Consider the following 19,810-nt stretch of genomic DNA (forward strand, 5'->3'; position numbering starts at 1 on the left):
GAGGTCAGGATTCCTTATGGTAATGTGTTCCCAGGAACATTTGTGGACACAAAAGTAGAACACTCTTTTGCATTTGACTTTTACTTTGTAGTTGTGTAGGCTGGGGCCATACAAGCTCCCTCGCTATTATGTCTTGTGGGATGAACACAAATGTACCTTTGATGATTTGCAGAAACTCAAATATGATATGTGAAGGTGCACTTATCCTACATTTTTAGTCCCTCTAATGTACTACGTTGACCTAACTGCATATAAAGGATGGTTATACTATGAAGCAATGAATTGGATGTAATCTAAAGGTTCAGTTACATCTTCTTCATCACTGCTTATTGCTTCTTCATCACTTCAACAGACTTCTCAAGTTTAAATGACTTAGGGTATTACAAATTTACAAGTTACATGCTGATGAGGAAAAAGTAATATTCTGTCTGAAGGGCATACATCTACTCTTTCTGTTTTGGCAGAATAACATGTTTTCTCTCTTTTTAAGGCAAAAAATTCTCTGCTCTCTTTACATTGACTTTTACTACTTGAAATAGTCTAATGGGTCAATTGTCTTAAAACTGTCTTGTCCTTTGTTATAGTTGTAGTATAAAGTACCGGGACACCTGTCACACTCAAATCGAATACATCCTTCGGCCACATATCCACATATGTCGAATAGTACATCTCAACCTTCAACATGTGCGAACAACCAGCACCACTCGGTCGTGATTATCACCACTAAACCCACTTAAGGGTAATCACTTGATTGGAAGTGCCTAAACATGATCAGAAAGAATATTACTTAATTGTTAATCATGATGTAACAGACCTACAGAACCCAGGCCAACAAGATTAGTGTAAAAAGGGGTGAACCTCCGATAAGGGGACTGATTCATTCTCGATACATTGGGGTTAGGTAAAAGCTATAGGCTACTCTCAGAGCTTCTCTGCTCATCTCTCACTATCAAAGGTTTCACTAGGAACACTCCCACAGTATTGCCAGATGCATAGGTGAACATTTCGTCTACAGCACCACCCCATGGAGATAAAAGAGCTATGAAGTATTTGATGGATTTCTTGCACCAAGAAGTTGAATTTTGGTTCAAGAGTTGGAGGACAAATAAGACTCCTAAGCTGTGGGAGAGAAGTATCATTGGCTTCCCACCATTGGAAATGTTTTCTTCTTTTATCAAATTCTTTTGGTCTTTCTCTGTTTTGCACTAGTTTCTGCTTTGCACATCTACATGTTCTGTTTTGCACTCGGATTTTAAAGAGACCTTATCCAAAAGAATGTTCATTCTCTATGGCATCGTCCATGTTGATCGCAGGAACAGAGCTGAAGTCTGCATTCTCTATGTGTTTTTGAGGAATATTGAAATTTTAATGGCAATTGCCATATCACTGTAGTGACATCTCCACAAACTGCTACGCAGCTATTACAATATTTTGGGATGGCTTCAATGTGCTGTGTTCTTCTGCTAACTTCATTGATTGTTACTCAACTCCTAATCAACCTAATGTGCCAGGTTTAGTGGTGATGTGTCCACTAACAAGGCTTTATGTCGTGCCAATCGTTTTCATTTTTCAGCTTAAAATGATATAACTACGAAAGCCTTTTCCCACTGGATTGGCTGTACAAATCAAATGTTGCCATTGTACGTAAAATTCATTTGTAGGACAGCCACTGCTGACAATCAAATTCCTTTGCAATATTTCCTACCAAATAAAATCTTCACCAAACATTTTCAGTAAAGGGCATATTAAGTACTTTGGTATAAAAAATGGAGCTAAAATGATGGCCAGAGGGAAAGCTTGTTTATGTGTCTTGTAGGAAAAGGTGAAGTCATTTTTGTTTTGGTCTATTGATAAGTAGCAGGACACTTAAGTCATGCATTATTGGTGGACATGTAAACACTTTGTCTTCTATCTCATCTTGATTTGCAGTGTTATGGCATGTGCAGATGTGCTGGTGGGAGCCATATGCAATTGATTATAAATGACAAGGGATTCAATTTCAATGAAAAAGCTTGCAAGTAGGGGTGAAACTATAGTTGTTTAATGTTGTTCCTCTAATACTTTCCACAGCTTCATGTATAGCGCTTATTCGGTGCTAATGCTTATGATGTAATCTTTATTGCTAGAACAACCAGTCTCTGGATCTGTATAAGGGTGACACTGAATAGAGATCAAGAATACTGTAGGATTACTTCCCTGCCATCTCTCCCTCTCTAAATTTCTTCTAACAGGGACTGACCTCATTTTAATTGGGATTGGGAGTTTCCAAACACAACCTTGGCACAAACTGTGCATAACTACTGATCTAGACATGTCTATGTAATGCTACCAACCCAAACCCAATGGTCCCACTTAAACTATTTTTCTATTAATCTGAAATGTCATGGCATCGGCAATTCTGAAGAGATTACACTGGATCAGATTGTGTATAAGTAGCATTTCTCTTTCATTAATGGCATGGCATGCCCCTTTCTTTTGTGTGTATGTATATATCTTCTGAAAACAATATTGAATAATAAAAAATCAAAATGGAAAATAACACATTATATTTAAATGGAATGAGAATTGGATTTTTTTTTTAATAATTTTCTCTTTGGGAGTGCTTTGAATGCTCTTTCCCTTCTTTTCTGTTTTTCCAGTATTCTTGTTTTTCCTCTAGTAAGTAATAACCTTTTGTTTTCTGGGATGCTGAATCCTCCAAGAGATGAAGTAAGAAATGCAATGCTTTCATGTATGATATACGCGTTAATGTTTCAGACACCTGCAAAATTTATTGTTATTTTTCCCCCTTCAACATTCCATGCATCTTGGCTTAAAATTACTTGAGTCCTGAATCAGTCCACTGCTGAGTCGCTTTGCCACAAGATAGGTGCTTAAGTGCTTTTGACCATTTGATAGATTTTGCTGAACATTCTTTTAGGTTGAAGAACTTCCAACAAACAATATCTTTGCTTTAATATTTTATTTTATTGCTCTAATAAAAGAACAATTTGTCTTCGTTGAACTTTTTCTACACCTGCTCCATCAAGCGTATGCGGAATAAGAAAAGCTTGCTACACGTGTGCTCCATCAAATGTACAATACAGGCTTAACTACATTTTTTTATCTCAATTTTTTTATTTTTAGTGAATTTTATTCCAATAAATTAATTTGGTGTATTTTATTTTTAACTTTTAAGAAACTTGTGAATTTTATTTTCAGTCATTTATCCATTAATAAACACAAAAGTTAGAGTTAAAATTTGTAAAAAAAATAAAAAGTCAAGATAAAATTTGCCAAAAAATTAAAAAGTTAAATGTAAAATTTGTCAAAAAATAAAAAGTTAAAGTAAAAATTACATTAGGTTAGAAGTAATTTGACGGAATTAAAATTCAAAAATTTCTTAAAAATTAAAGGTAAAATATATCAAATTAATTTATTGAAATAAAATTTACTCAAAAAATAGAAAAGTTGAGGATAAAAAGTCTGGTTGCACTTGATTATGTATTTCTAATTAGGAGCGTCCATTTAGATCCATTCACAAACGAAGATTCTCGCAGGAATTGTTATGTATGAGGTCCCGTAGAGGGAAAATCTTTTCCCGTGGAGATAGAGATGGGAATAAATATTCTCCGGTGGACACAACGAGAATCACAACCCCGCTCCGTGGAGTCTCTATTTTGAGAAAATTACATAATTACCTTTATATTAATTATTATTTTATATTTTAAATATTAAAAATTGGTTTTATATTTTTAATACACTTAATCACTTAATACGCACATTAATCCAACACATCAAGTAATAAAACAATAATCGTCTTTTTTAATTTTACTTGCATTAAAATTTAAAATTAATGTTTTTTATTTTTTTAATTTCGGGCTGACAGGGACAGGAGACAAAATCTCCCAGGGGGTTAGTTGGGAGCGGAGATTGGGAGTGAGGGAGTAGTCACCCCCACCGTACCCCATTGACATCCGTACTTGTAAGAGAAAACAAATACAAAGGACAGAACTGATGTCCAAAATTAATAACTAATGTGGAAGTTGAAATTACAATTCTAAGTTGTCATATTTATGAAACTTAAACTTGATTCGTTTATAATATAGATAAATATGAACTTCTTTGCATTTACTAAAAAAATTAATAATTTAAATTCAAATAAAAATACTTAAATTCTCCTTTTATCCCGTGGATGTACGGAATAAAAAAAACTAATGTAGATATAAAAACAACTGACAGAGCACTAACATCCGCCATTTATGGTTTCCTCTGCCATGATAATGCATCCATCCAGAGCACTAACATCTGACAGGGGTAGCGTAGGTATTTCATTCAATCTACTATCCATATTGTGATGAAGAAGGAACAGGGTCTCAAGATTGAGGTTGCTACATTCAGAGTCACAGTGGTTGCTGTGATGCTGTCATTGCTATGCACATGTGGGGCAAGCAACTTCGACCCTCTGATTCTAATACCTGGTAACGGAGGGAACCAACTAGAAGCAAGGTTGACCAATCAGTACAAGCCCTCTAGTTTCATCTGCGAATCAAGAAAAAGAAAGGATGGTTCAGACTTTGATTTGATTCCAGTGTCATACTTGCTCCTTTCACTCAATGCTTTGCTGAGCGCATGACCCTTCACTACCACCAAGAACTCGATGATTACTTCAACACTCCCGGGGTTCAGACCCGGATCCCTCACTTTGGTTCCACCAACTCCCTTCCTTATCTCAAGTAAGTACATACATCCCTTTCTTTTAACTCACTTGGTTGTTGGATTATTTTCCCCCTTACAAATTAAACTAGACATATGTATTGCTACTACATCTACATGTTTGCAGCAACGAGCATTTCCACAGATTAAAAGTTACCTCACTGGTAAACACTGTTATATATAACTTATAATACATTTGTCTTTTGGAACATAGGTTCTACTTTCAGTTTTAAGAATTATTTTTGAGACGTGTACATTAAAAAGATAAAATTAAATAAGAGGTATAGATGAATATATGTAATATCAACTATGATGATTGAAGTTTACAGTTCAAATAATAAAACTTTTAGATATGAAGTAGACCTACTTAATATTTCATTGTAATATTATTCATCACCAATTAATGAAGACAAACTGTAACTCTATATCATATTGGTACCTTGTGTTTATCATTTTTCATTAATAAATGGTACCTTATACACTTACATGAATAGGCATATCACCGGATACATGGCACCCCTGGTAGATTCATTACAAAAGCTTGGCTATGCTGATGGTGAGACTCTGTTTGGCAGAATAGGCATATCACTTTTAGATATGGTCTAGCTGCTGAAGGCCACTCCTCACAAGTGGGTTCCAGGTTCCTTAAGGGCCTAAAGAATTTGATAGAAGAAGCAAGCAATTCCTATAATGGGAAGCCAGTGATACTTCTCTCCCTCAGTTTAGGAGGCCTATTTGTCCTCCAACTCCTTAATAGAACCCCCCCTCTTGGCGCAAAAAATTCATCAAACATTTCATTGCTCTTTCAGCTCCATGGGGTGGTGATATAGACGAAATGTACACCTTTGCATCTGGCAACACTCTAGGAGTGCCCCTAGTGGACCCTTTATTAGTGAGGGATGAACAAAGAAGCTCTGAGAGTAACCTATGGCTTTTGCCTAACCCCAAAGTATTTGGTCCTCAAAAACCAATAGTGATCACTCCAAATAAGACCTATTCAGCTCATGATATGGTCGATTTTCTCAAAGACATTGGTTTTCCTGAAGGGGTTTACCCTTATGAAACACGCATTGTACCTTTGATAGGGAATATCCAAGCACCACAAGTGCCTATAACTTGTATCATGGGGACGGGAGTGAGAACCTTAGAAACTTTGTTTTATGGGAAAGGTGATTTTGATGAACGTCCAGAAATTTCATATGGGGATGGTGATGGAACGGTGAACTTAGTGAGCTTGTTGGTGTTTCAATCACTATGGAAAGAGGAGAAAAATCAATATCTTAAAGTGGTTAAGATAGATGGTGTGCGCATACTTCAATACTTAAAGATGAGGTTGCACTAAATGAGATAGTAGGTGAGATTAGTTCAATTAATTCTCATGCTGAGCTTGGTTTAAGTAATTCTCATGCTGAGTTTTGGAAACAAGAAATCAAACATAGTTAAAGAGTTGTTTTTGTGCTTTTCTTCTTAATTTGACAATATTCTTGTAATAAATAAAGAACCTTTAACCTACTAGTTGGCCCAATGGTAGATGGTTTGAGTAATTTGTATGAAGTTTTAAGTTTAAATATCATTACTGTCACTAAAAAAAATTAATCTCACAACTTTTAATTGAAAGAAACTGACATCTCTTGTATAATGCTTTTGAAATTTATTTTAAAACTTATTTTTCTTGTTTAGTTTTTAAAAATTATACTGAAAACAAATTTTAAACATTGAAGTGCAAATAAGTTTTAAAAATTCAAAAAGTATATATAAAATCAAACAAGCCATAGTGAGAATAATTATTGTGTGTCCACAAATACAAAATGAAAAGTTAAAGGTCCTCATAATGAATATCCTAAAAGCAATGATTAATTTATTTATTTTTTAAATGTATCTTAAGAATATATGGAAATTACGATGAAAGTATGTTGATAATACATTTTCATAAAAACTTGTGATACTTGTTGATGTTCTACAAACTTAATATATAGTTTTTATTGAAAAAATATATTTATTATATTTTTTGGGTAACAGAAATATATATTATAAAACTCTTTTTTCCTTTAAATTCAACTCCATAGGAATAAAATAATGTGTTATTTAGTGTGGGAAATTGTTCATTGACTCGAATAAGTAAACAATTGGATGTACACCTTACCATAATAAATTTGATTGATGGTGATATATAAGATGTGAAAAAATGAATTTCAAACTAAAGTTGGATTTTCCTGTAAAAAAAAAACTAAGGTTGGATTCGATCTGGTGGGCTACATTTATTTATATGGACCAAGAAATAATTTATATACCAAATACACAATTTTACTTCAGAATAGTTAAATTCTATTTTTTTAAAGTCTTTATCTGAGTATTAAAAACACTTTCACACTATATGCTCATCGGCACACAATATACAATTCCTATATTTATTATTGTTTTCATTTTTTTTAACAGGTATTCTTTTGTGGATATGCAATCTTATTCGAAGCATTGTCGAAAGTTAAATTTGCACACATCTAAATTTGAATCCAACAGGTATTCAGAAATTAAATTTAAATCTTAGTTTGTGAGGTTGTGAGGGACTAGCATCTTCTACTAAACCCAACTCCATTGGTATTATTATTTTCATAATGTTTATTAAGTTTATTTTTTAATAATTAAGAAGTAAAGTTTTCAAAAGAAAAATACAATATTTATATGTTTTTTTAAAACAAAACTTTCACTTCAAGTTCTTTATTTTTTTTATTCGTGATCCTAATAATAATGATTAGTAATGATGTTTCTCCTGTAATAAAACGTTTTGTAAATAAATATCATAAAAGATTCATGATCAAAATTATTTATATTTAATTAAAGCATATTAACTAATCCTTTGGATCAAGATTTGATTGCAATAGTAAATTTAAAATGATTTTGTTATTCACTATTCTTTAAGAATTGATAAAATTATTTTTACAGAAAATTATAGTGGGAATGAATTTATTGAATGTTATGCTTTTCAATATAAATTTTCATTATTCTTTCCTTGACCATTAAATTAACAAAAAATAAAATAAAATTAACAACATCGAATTTAAAGCAAACTACTTGAGACCTCTTCCTTAGTTGTAAGCACCTATATGACGTGTTTTGTTGTAATTACAAAAGTTGTTAAGTTTTTTTTTAGATCAACCAATAAAATATTGCATTAAGGGGTACCATTAACAAAAGTTGTTAAGTTTATTACATTCTAAAAAGGTATCTCTGTGTAACATGCTGCTGCTATAAAATAGACGCGCAGCTTTGGGGAAACTTGAAACACAATTTCCTCCATTAGCTGAAGAACTTGTTTGTTGTTTAGAATATCAAGTCCGTGCTATATTGACATCTAATGAATGGAAGATGTGTGGAATGGTTTGGAAATATAAAATCTTGTATAAATGCAGCTCCTTGGGTGAATGTGTGGAATATTAAGTGTTGTGTTGACATCTAATGTATGGACAAATTATATAACAAGATTGTTATGTGAACATTGACATTTAAATGCATTTCATATTTCATATATACTGTGAAGGATAAAACTATTATTGAAATGGAATGTATGAAAAACTGAGTTAATTGTGAGATATTTACGTAGAGTTCCAACTTCTGTAACCATTTGATCTTGTAGAAAATTATCCCAAGTTTCTCACAATTATTTGGTTTTGTTGTGTTTACAACACGTTCTAAAGGTGTTATTCTACTGGATGTACCTCTAATTAAATGTGTAGTTGATTTTTTATAATGACAATTAAACTAGACGACCCAATTCAAAAATAAAAAAATAAAAGTTTAGAGATTCAATTAAAAGGGCGAAAAATCAGAGACCTACCTGAAAATTTGGTAAAAAATATGAGACTCTGGAATCAATTTAACAAATTTTTTAATTAAGATTCTGACTCGTATAACGTGTTCTTTTTATTAATATATTATATTGATTTGGCTACTAAAAAAAAAACGAAAACACAAGTGAATTTTGATTCCCATATAAACAAGCTAACAACCGAAAGTTAATGAATTTTTACTATTAACAGTAACACTATAAAAAAAAATAAGTGAACTAAATTTCTATGGTGTCAAAATAATGGATATACGAAAGTTTATATTATCACATACCCCTTTTCATCTGTAGAGCATTCCAACCACATAAAAAATCAACAAGGTAAACAATATTATAAATATAAACTTGGGATAGGGCCTTTCAAAACTTGGGATACGGAAGCTAGCCCGTAATTAGGTAGATTTAATTGCACCCACTTATACTTTGATTCCATAATGCTGGGAGATCCAATTCCATATAGATTCACTATGTTGAGAATGTTCGAATTAATGGAAATGGATAAACGCAATAAAATTAATTAAATGAGACTAGCTGTTATTATTTAAATTGTTTAAAATGAAGCAAAAACTGATGGAATACATTATGTTTAATGTTTCTCTCTTTCAAAATTGAAAAGATATCAAAGTAAAAAATAGTAATATTTTACTCATTTCATTTTCCTCTGGTTCACTTTATCACACGCTCATTTGGTTAGATTTAAAGACCAATTGGATTGAATATAGTGGTTCAGGAAGCAGCAGGTGTCCGAACTTGGAAAGTTGAATTCTCCGTGAGGTTCAGTTTACACATGGGCATGACTTTATGAAGGGAAAGAAAGGGTTCAAAGGATTATTCGTACGAGACACCCTTTGGCCTCGGTTAAATGAGAGCTAAATATTTTGACTAGATTTACTTTTGTTTAGATTTAGAATATAATTCATTCTTTGTTTGCATTGAAGGCATAAGGCAATGGCCTTTGCCTTTCTGACAGTTGGTTTTGACCACTTTTGGCGGAAAGAGAAAGAGGGACATGCCCTCGTGCATTTGCTTAATCCTTTTTTTTTGTGGCCACGGGTTTGGTGCATCACCTCTCTTCTAGGAAAGTCTCTCCTCTAAATTTGAGCTTCACTGTTAGGATAGGAATATTACTATTAGTTAAATGCTAACGAGTATTCACTACAAGTATTAATTAAATATTTAAAATAAAAATATTTTTATTAAAAGATAAAAAATTGTATTATCTATAATTTTGTTCTAAAAATACTTACTAATAAAATTCTTACTATTATGTAGGCCCAACAATATAGGGATCCTTTGGATAATAGTAGTATTTAGTAATTGGTGGAGTTGTTATTTGAATAAAATTTGACAGTTTTTATTTTATTTTAATGTTATTAATAATTTTTGTGTGAGTTTTATTAGATAGACAAACTGAATTTGTCTAGTATATTTTTCAGTTGTACACCATCTGGGTGGGAAGCATCATCAACCCAATCACAACCAATTCATTTTATCTTAGTCTCGTTGTCCTTTTAAGTTTGAGACGGGAGGAATGTGTATCCTCCAAATCGACTCCATTATCGACCCAATTACATTTACTCGACCTTAAGAAAATTCGTTGTAGAACTCAATCCCACACCATAACAACCCTCCCCCCAAGAAGAATAGGGTAATTTCAAAATATTGTAAAAAAACAGTTACAGTTTGTTTGGTTGAAATTCACTTTTAGCAAAATTGATTAAAAAATCTTGTTGATAGTGAAGTAACAAATACTAGGTTTAGTTTTTTCATAGTGTCACCATAATTTTATGATTTAGAATCAATTCTTATTTGTTATTCAAACACACTATTAAAAAATTATATATTTTTTATTTGGAAATAAAAGGAATTTTATTTCAAAATATCTTGAAAGTTGTTCTAATTAAAATTTAAAAAAAATTAATATTTTTTAAAATTAATAAAAATTTATATATATATATATATATATATATAATATGAAAGAATTGAAGTTTCATCAATGCATTGACTTGAAAATTAAAACGATTTTACTAATTATATCCTTAAATCAAAGGATAAAGAATCAAAATTAAAAAAATGATTTTATTAAATACGATTATGTTTAATCTTATTAATACATTTCTATCATACCTTTTAAGAAATGCTTCTATTTATTAAGTCTTTTATCGATATTCTTTTATGAATGAATAACAAAATTGAAATTAAAAAATAAAAAAAAAAGTTGGAAAGTCTCGAGGGTATGAAGCAATTGAGTGATAGAAACGAGTCGGTTTAGCACAGCACAGTCTTCAATAATACTAGTTTGGAGGCATCTGGTTACTACATTTTTGACTATCTGTCCGGGTCCCAGGTTGCGTCTTCAAGGTCAAGATTGTCCCTTATCTGGTCCACAATTCATGCATAGAGAATCAGATAAAAAGGAATTAAAAAGAAACACACCACCACTGTGTCACTGACCTCAAAGCTAAAAATACACTCGTGTGCTGCAGGGTTCTTTAAATAAAAGATGACCCGGTAGCCAATCACTATTTGAAAAGCAAGCATTTTTGTATCTAACCCTAATTATTTTAACACGTTACTAGTATTTACTTGAATATAATTTTAATCAATAAAAAGATATAATATATAGTTAATTTAGTTTTACTTTATCACTTCTCAATAATTTTTTAGTGTATTTGGATAATATCTAGAATCAATTATATTCCTCAAAATCATGGTGATATCATAAAAAAAAATATTTATTACTTTGCTTTTATCATAAAAAATAATTAATTATTTCTCACCATGTATCTAATTCAAAGATTTAGTTAATATCATCGTGAGTCCCCGAAGGAAAGCACGAATACATAATACTCGGTTCTATTCTACGGTTATTTCGTGCTTGTCTCTATTCTCTATTCTTTCAAGTATATTTTTTGTATCTTTTTGGTACACTGAGCGCAGTATTTGTTCTAGAAGCCATGTAGTATGTAGAATTCATTTTGTTCTTTTCAAACACTATTCTTCTTTGTCCCTACTTTTTTTTTTATTTTTTCCTTTATAAAATTATGGTCCGGGGTCGATGATTTCCTACCCTTTTCGAAGCTTGAGGAGGAAGAGTGCCTCGGTATTGGCGATGAAAAAAATGAAGACTCAATCATGGCGTTGATGATGAATAAGCGGGGCAGTACCTTTTTTGACCAAAGAAAGAAAGCCACCACAGTTAAAATAAAAAACTTGTCCCTTTGACAAGCACTTCTTAGCTCTCTCTCCGCCATTCTTTCTTTATTGCTCCCTCCCTCCTTTCCCCTCCTCTCCCACACGCTTCTTCTTATCCTCATTCCCTTTCTTCAATTCCATTTTCACATCCTTCCTTCAACTTCCACTGTTAGAAACTTCACGTATGCAACCATGCTTCTTTACCAACCACCCAAAGAAGAGGTAGAAAGAACCATGAAGGGCAACAACGTTTTGGATCTGAAAACGTTAATTGATGAGCTTGAGTCATCATCAATTGAAGTCCCTTCGGTTTTTATCTGCCCTATTTCACTTGAGCCAATGCTAGACCCGGTGACCCTTTGCACGGGACAAACCTACGACCGTTCCAACATCCTCAGATGGTTCTCCCTCGGTCACAACACGTGTCCCACAACAATGCAAGAGCTTTGGGATGATTCGGTCACACCAAACACCACACTCCACCACTTCATACTCTCTTGGTTCTCTCACAAGTACTTGGTCATGAAGAAGAAGCTCGAGGACGTTCAAGGCACGGCCTTGGAGCTCTTGGACACGTTAAAGAAGGTAAAGGGTCAAAATAGAGTTCGAGCTCTCAAACAACTTCGCCAACTCGTTGATTCCCACGTGTCCACGAGGAAAACCGTTGAGGAAAATAATGGTTCTTCTTTGATTTCTTCCTTGCTGGGTCCTTTCACTTCCCACGCTGTTGGTTCGGAAGCAATTGGGATTCTCGTGAATTTGGAGTTGGGTTCGGAGTTGAAGAGGAGTCTCATGGACCCCGCGAAGGTGTCGTTGTTGGTGGACATCATGAACGAGGGAACAATTCAGACAAAGATGAATTGTGCCAAATTGATTCAAACGTTGTTGGTAGAAGGTGACCCCTCCGAGACAGTTGTTTTATCAAGTTTGAGTCTTTTGGTTGGGGTGTTGAGGTTAGTGAGAGATAAGAAACACCCCACTAGTGTTGTAACCGGACTCATATTACTCAAAATTGTATCTTCGCGTGAATCCGTTAGAGGCTCAATTATAAGCATAGGAGCGGTGCCTCAATTGATTCAGCTTTTACCCACTTTGAATAATGAGTGTTTGGAGATAGCACTTCATATTCTTGAGGTTTTGTCAACACTTCCTGAAGGGAGAATGGCTTTGAAAGAGTGTCCAAATATTATTCCCAATGTGGTCAAGTTGTTGATGAGAGTTTCAGAGAGTTGCACACAATTTGCATTGTCGATATTGTGGGCTATTTACAAGCTTGCCCCAGAGGAATGTGCTTCGAAAGCTGTGGAGGCAGGGTTGGCGGCGAAGCTACTGCTAGTAATTCAGAGTGGTTGCAACCCGGTGTTAAAGCAGAAATCTACCGAGTTTTTGAAAATGTGCAGCCTAGATTACTCTACTAGTATTTTGATTTCCAAGTGTATGCTTACTGCAACAATACAATGAAATTCAAAACCAAAACAATTTTGTTCATAAATTAACTTCGTACATGTTTTCTTTCTTTCTTTCTTTCTGTTTTTTACTTTTTGGTGTATTTCATATACGTTTTTTAATACGGCCAAAAGAATTTTTTTTTTTTTTTTTGTACCATGATTGCAAATTGAGGGATGTGATATAACAACTAGTTGGTACTAATTAGGTTAGAGTTAGTTGGAAATTCAAATCAGCATTGATCGGATAACGCTGTGTGCTTTTGAAATAATTGTGGGAAGCTGAGTTGTAAGATCATAGAAAACGATAATGTAATATTAGTCCAAGTTATTCTGAACCCCACTTTTTTGTTCCTGTATCTTAGGATTAGCTGGAGATGGAGTGGTTTAATTAATGCTCTGTTTGGTTTAATGAAAAGAAAATGAGGAAATACAGAAAAAAAGTTAAATTGGAATTAAGATGAGACTAAAAGAAAATAAAAAAATTTAATTTTTGTTTTTGAAAGATATTTTTTTCCTTTAACTAGATAAAAGAAAAAGTGTATTTGCGCTCGTCCAAACAGAGAGCTAATTTACTCCACTTGTGTTGTTTTTAGAAGAGGCGATTGTTCATGATAGGACAGAAAGTGTTATATTTTGGAGCAAAGCTAACAAGAAAGGATCTGGATTAGGTGTGGTCAAGATCGGGTGACTATTGAGTGTAGTTGTGTGGCTCTGTTTAAAAATAAAAACTGTAGTCATTTTAAAAGTTGAGAAAGACAAGATAACAGACATAATTTATGGCATGTTTTTTCATATTTAAATTTTGTCAAATCTCGTCTTCCATGGCTGGGCGTGGGCGCCCTCATTTAATTGAACAGTCTCAAAATTTTTGAGCTAATTCTCGCGCTCAGTTTAAGCTTTTTTCTTCTTCTTTTTTTAATTCTCAGTGAAAGGGTTACGGGAAAAAAAAAAGTCTGGGAGTATCCAACACATGATTTTTTTAACATATTTTTGCCATTAAATAACCATTTGTACCTCCAAATTTTTCGTTTTATGTTGGGCCATAAAGGCCCATGTTTTCTTGCTTGAATATTTTGTGGGCTATTGCTAAATCCGTCCCCTTTTTACTAACCCCCAAAATTACTCCAAAAAATACACTCCCTTTCCTCACACTCTGTAGCAAAATGAGGCAATGTTCTCATACATGTTTTCAAAAATTATTTCACGCTGAGTTAACCAATAATAAATGAGCAATTCAATTAGAAACAAAATTATAATAATACTAATAACAACTAACCAATCTAAACCTACATGTAAAATAATCTTTTGGTTAGTTACGATTCCTAAATTTAGAATCATTTGCGAATAACTTAGCATACCTTGTTACCAATGGAAGATCCAATAAAAGGGAAGACAAACCATCATCCATACTAAGAGCAGATCCTCAATCAGGTGTTTTACACAATCACAATTCACAACGTTGCATTTAAATGCCCAGGCTCAACCATTGGCAGAATAAGTATACTATAAATGCCCTTTGTGTACAAGATTAAAGGCCACGACATATTCTTAATGTCCTCCTCTTTTTTTTTTTTAAAGACAAATTTTATTAAAAGATTAGGTCCACAAGGTGTGTTCCAAAATCTTATCATAGGATACACATAATGTTTACATATAGTAACCTCAAAAAAGCCTCACAAAACACTTCTCGGAATGAGAGGCATGGAAAATAAAATCTCAAGAACAACTACTTCACAATGATCTTGAAGGAAAGAAGGTTAATAGCACACTTTACAAACAAATTGTTGGTAGTTTGATGTATTTAACTGCAACGAGACCCGACATAATGTATTTTGACAAATAAAGATTCCACCATCTATTTGATTCACTTTTATTCCAAGAAAGTAATGCATCATACCAAGATCAGTCATTTCAAACTCATCCATCATGGATTTCTTAAAGTCTTTAAACAAGACATTGCAATTTCCAGAAAAAATAAGATCATCAACATACAAGCAAACAATGAGCATTTTACCTTTATCTCCACTTTTAACAATGAGTGTGTGCTCATAAGGACATTTTGTGAAACCAACTTTAAGAAAATAAGCTTCAATGTGACTATACCATGCCCACGGGGCTTGTTTCAGCCTATACAAGGCCTTTTTTAATTTGTAAACTTTATGCTCACTTCCAATCTTGACATAACCCGATGGTTGCTCAATAAAGACTTGCTCCTTCAAGTATCCATGTAAGAATGTTGATTTAACATCTAGTTGGAAAATGGGCCATGAATTTTGTGCCGCTAAAGCAATCATCAATCTGATCGTGTCATGTTTTGCAACTGGAGAAAAAACTTCTGTATAGTCAATCCCATATTGTTGCTTGTATCCCTTTGCCACCAAGTGTGCCTTGTATTTGTCAACTTCACCATTTTCCTTCAACTTTGTTTTAAAAACTCATTTTACACCAATGGTTTTGTGTTCTCTAGGAAGATCACACAGCTCCCAAGTATCATTTCTTTCAAGGGCATTAATTTCATCATTCATTGCTTTTCGCCACTTCTCTTCTTTGACAACACTCTCAAAAGTTGTAGGATCACAATTTGAAAACAATGCAAAGTGAGTAATTGAATCTGGAATTTCAGTTACAAAAAAGTCATCCATCCAAGCTGGCCTTTTTCTAATACGGGGAGGTAGTTCTTCTTCATTGTCACTATTTGTTGGAGAAGTTTTAGTGACTGTTAGAGCAATTCTTTTAGATGTGCTAGAGGCTGAAGTTTGTCCTTTCTCGTCATTTTCATCAAGAAATACTTGGGTATGCTGCTGCCTATTCCAACCCCAAGTGTTTTCTTCATCAAAAACAACATTCTTGCTAGTCACAATTTTCTTTGTACTGGGATTAAACAATTTGTATGCTTTGGAGGTTTCACTTACACCAATAAACACACATTTTTCAACTTTGTCATCAAATTTCTTTCTTTTCTGATCAGGAACATGGGCGAAGGCAATGCATCCAAAAATTTTGAAGTGATTCACATTTGGTTTTCTCTCACTCCAAGCTTTTTCAGGAGTCACGTTTTGAACAACAAATGTTGGGCTTCTATTCAAAATATGAACACTCCAATTTATGGCTTCTAGCCAAAAATTCTTTGGAACCCTTCCTTGTGTCATTAAGCTCCTCACCATGTTAAGAATTGTCCTATTCCTCCTCTCTGATACACCGTTTGGTTGCGGTGTATAGGCTGTTGTGAGTTCTCTTCGTATGCCATGCTCTGCACAAAATTTTTCAAAAACCTTTGAGCAATATTCACCACCACGATCTGTACGAGAGGTCTTGATATTTTTTCCAGCCTCATTTTCAACACGAACTTTAAAAAACTTGAATGCAGTAAATGCTTCAGATTTTTCCTACAAAAAATAAACCCAATTTTTCCTTGAAAAATCATCAATGAAGGTAATTAAATAACTTTTACCTCCATTGGAAGATGGACTTATTGGCTCGCATATATCTGAATGTACCAACTCCAAAACATCCTTTGCTCTTCATGACTTGTTTTTAGGAAATTGAGAACAATGTTGTTTGCTAACAACACAATCCTCACACACTTGGCAAGGGGCTGCAATTGGAGGAAGTCCTATCACCATGTTCTTCTGGTTGAGAGTCTTTAATCCACCAAAACTCAAGTGGCCATAACGAAAATGCCATAACCATGAAGGATCTTTGATTTCAGCCACTAAGCAAAATTGAATAGTTTCAATCTTCAATGGAAACAACCTGCTGGAACTCATTTGTACAACAACAATAACACCTCCTCTAGTAGAATCATAAATTTCATAAGCACCATGTTTAATAATAATGACATATCCCTTTTCTTGTAACTGACCAGCACTCAACAAGTTATTTTTTAAGTTAGGTACATACAATATATTAGAGATTGTTTCCACAAAACCATTCTTGGTTTTTATTTTAATATCACTTTTACCCTTTACTTGTATAGAGGAAGAATCACCAAAACTAACAGTTGAATGAAAATCTTCATTCAGATGAGAAAATGAGGACTTACTTCCACTCATGTGATTACTGCAGCCTATATCTACATACCAAATATCTGATTTTGGTTCCTTACTATTTTGAATAGCCATCAATAGTGTTTCAGTTTCATTTTCTTCAACAAACTTTGAAATAAACTTCCTTTTCTTTGTTGCGTAGCAGCTTTGTATAACATTGAGAATGATAATGGCCAAACCTGTGACACAGATAACATTGAATCTTAGATTTATCAAATTGATTTCGTCCTCTACCTCTGCCACCGTTGTTGTTTTGATCTCCCCTTCCACTGTTGTTGTTTTGATCTCCCCGTCCTCTGCCTCTACCACTTCTCCTTGTGCCCTTACCTCTGCCTCTTGAAGAGGTAGATGCCTTCAAAGCTTGCTCTTGTGTAATTGTATCTTGATTAATCTTCTGCTCATGAACCAGCAAAGAACTTTGGAGCTCGTCAAGGGAAAGTGTATCAACATCTTTGGATTCTTCAATGGAACACACAACATAGTTGTACTTTGGTGCCATGGAACGCAAGATCTTCTCGACTATAACAACATCTTCCATCTTTTCACCATGGAATCGCATTTTATTTGCAATTGTCATGGTTCTTGCAAAATAGTTGGTTACTGATTCATCATTCTTCATGTGTAACATTTTAAATTCCTTTATCAAGGCTTGAAGTTGTGCACACTTTGTTCTATTAGAGCCTTGATATTTTTTCTTCATTGGATCCCAAATATCTTTGGAAGTTTCTTTGCAAAGAACTGTTTCCAAGATAGAGCGATCAATAGCCTGGAACAAGTAAACTTTTGCCTTTAAATCTTTCCACTTCAGTCCCTCCAACTCCTTTTGTTGTGTTTTTGCGAGTGCTACATTAGCATTAGGTGTTTCAACACCACTTTCAACAACATGTCAATACTCTTTAGACTGTAGGAAATTCTCCATCAACATGCTCCAATGATCATAGTGACCATCAAAGCATGGAATAGCAGGCTGCACAAAGTGCCCTTAAGATGACATCTCTTTTGTTTGTTGCCTTTTTTTTTCTATAAGTCCAGTTTAGCTCTGATACCATTGTTAACACATAAAGAAATAAATACTAAAATATGAAAAATGTGTTTCTCTTTGTTATTCAAAACAAGTAATCTCATGCCTATTAAATAGGCTAGTACATAATAGAATAACAAGAATCAAATCCATTATTGCATAATCTGAAATTAAAATCCTAACGTTTAAGGAAAAACACAATCACTATACTACGTGGAGTTACACACTTCTTGAAACTAGGAAGGATAATAACTGAACTACTCAAAACAAATAATTTTTTTTTATTTTCTTAACAATATCATCAATGCTGATCTGTAAAAACCATTGCATTTCTACTCTTCCAGATTCCCACATTATGGCAAACCATATTATATAGCCTTTATTCCCACGAGCACCTAGAGAATATAACGACTCAGAAAACTGAAGGAAATCGCTACATACCTAGTTGTGTGTGACAAAGTGCAGTCCCAACCAGTGAAAACAAGCAGACCACTTGGAAGAATATGTACACTCAAAGAATAAGTGGTTGACAGATTCCTCCACCTCCTTGCACCCTATGCATACAGAATCTATAGATTTTAAAACTCCTCTCCGTGCTAAATTATCTTTTGTTAGGACACGATTCCTCACCACACACCAAGTGAAAGACTTAATCTTTGACGGCAACAAATTATTCCACAATAGCTTCCACCCCCCTTCAATATCTGTATAATATGTTTCCATGAGGTGTTTATATGCTGAGTTAACCGTGTATGCACCACTTGAATCTACCATCCATACACCACCCACGCCCAACTTCTTCTTCAATTGGACCAAGTTGTCAACTCCCCATTGAAAGAGGTCTCTTCTCCATTCCCACTGCCGACACATGACACCACCAGTTTCCAACCTTTGGGGAGGGGGCGGTAATTTTTGGAAGAAAAATCTAAAGGGGAGTGCTTTAGTAAATAGGGTGAGAGAATTAACAATAGCATGTTTTGTGGAGAAAAGCTTTACTTCCGGTCCTGATATAACCCAATGCAGAATGCATAGAATATTAGAAACAAGGAAAACGATGCAATCACGCTTACAGAGAAAGAAATACTGCATTTGCACCAAAATTATAGATATTTAAGGTTAATGATATAATGTGATAAAAAAATATTAAATAGGTGTTTATAATTTTTTATAATCATATTGTTGATATGAATTATTTGTGAGTTTTATTATTATTTAATTTGTTTTGAAAATTTTGATTGATTAATTTTAATAGATCTTTTTTAAATTATATTTTTTTTCATTTAGAAGGCTTAAATCTAAAATCTTGCTTAAAAATACTAAGTCTAATTCCATTTAAGTCAACAATTTGTTTGTAATATCTATTTAAAATATATATGTATTTATATATTATTGTTCTAAATACAAAAGAAAAAAAATCAGTAGAAGTTGAGTTTAGCATAAAAGGTCAATTTTTCACAAAAGGAATTAAATTTTAGTTTTCAAAGAGAATTATCTACATTTGATGTTCAACTGAATCCTAAACAGAATTGTTTCTAAAAAATATGAAAAAAAAAACACAAACAAG

At 33.5% G+C, this 19,810-nt stretch overlaps 1 protein-coding gene and 1 pseudogene across 1 annotated transcript; both read left to right on the top strand.

Annotated features, from left to right (window-relative positions):
* Nucleotides 1–4,213: 4,213 nt before the first annotated feature.
* On the top strand, nucleotides 4,214–6,230 carry LOC114408781 (annotated as a pseudogene).
* A 5,361-nt stretch (nucleotides 6,231–11,591) lies between these two features.
* LOC114408782 (U-box domain-containing protein 30-like) lies at nucleotides 11,592–13,234 on the top strand. The gene has a single exon (XM_028371945.1). It carries the CDS (start codon nucleotides 11,924–11,926, stop codon nucleotides 13,190–13,192), a length of 1,269 nt encoding a protein of 422 aa, XP_028227746.1. The 5' UTR covers nucleotides 11,592–11,923; the 3' UTR covers nucleotides 13,193–13,234.
* Nucleotides 13,235–19,810: the final 6,576 nt, after the last annotated feature.

Source organism: Glycine soja, chromosome 4, assembly GCF_004193775.1.
Source record: "Glycine soja cultivar W05 chromosome 4, ASM419377v2, whole genome shotgun sequence".
In the NCBI taxonomy this organism is placed as follows: domain Eukaryota; kingdom Viridiplantae; phylum Streptophyta; class Magnoliopsida; order Fabales; family Fabaceae; genus Glycine; species Glycine soja.

Coding starts and splice junctions, on each gene's coding strand:
- LOC114408782 (XM_028371945.1), top strand. CDS start 11,924: ATGCTTCTTTACCAACCACCCAAAGAAGAGGTAGAAAGAACCATGAAG.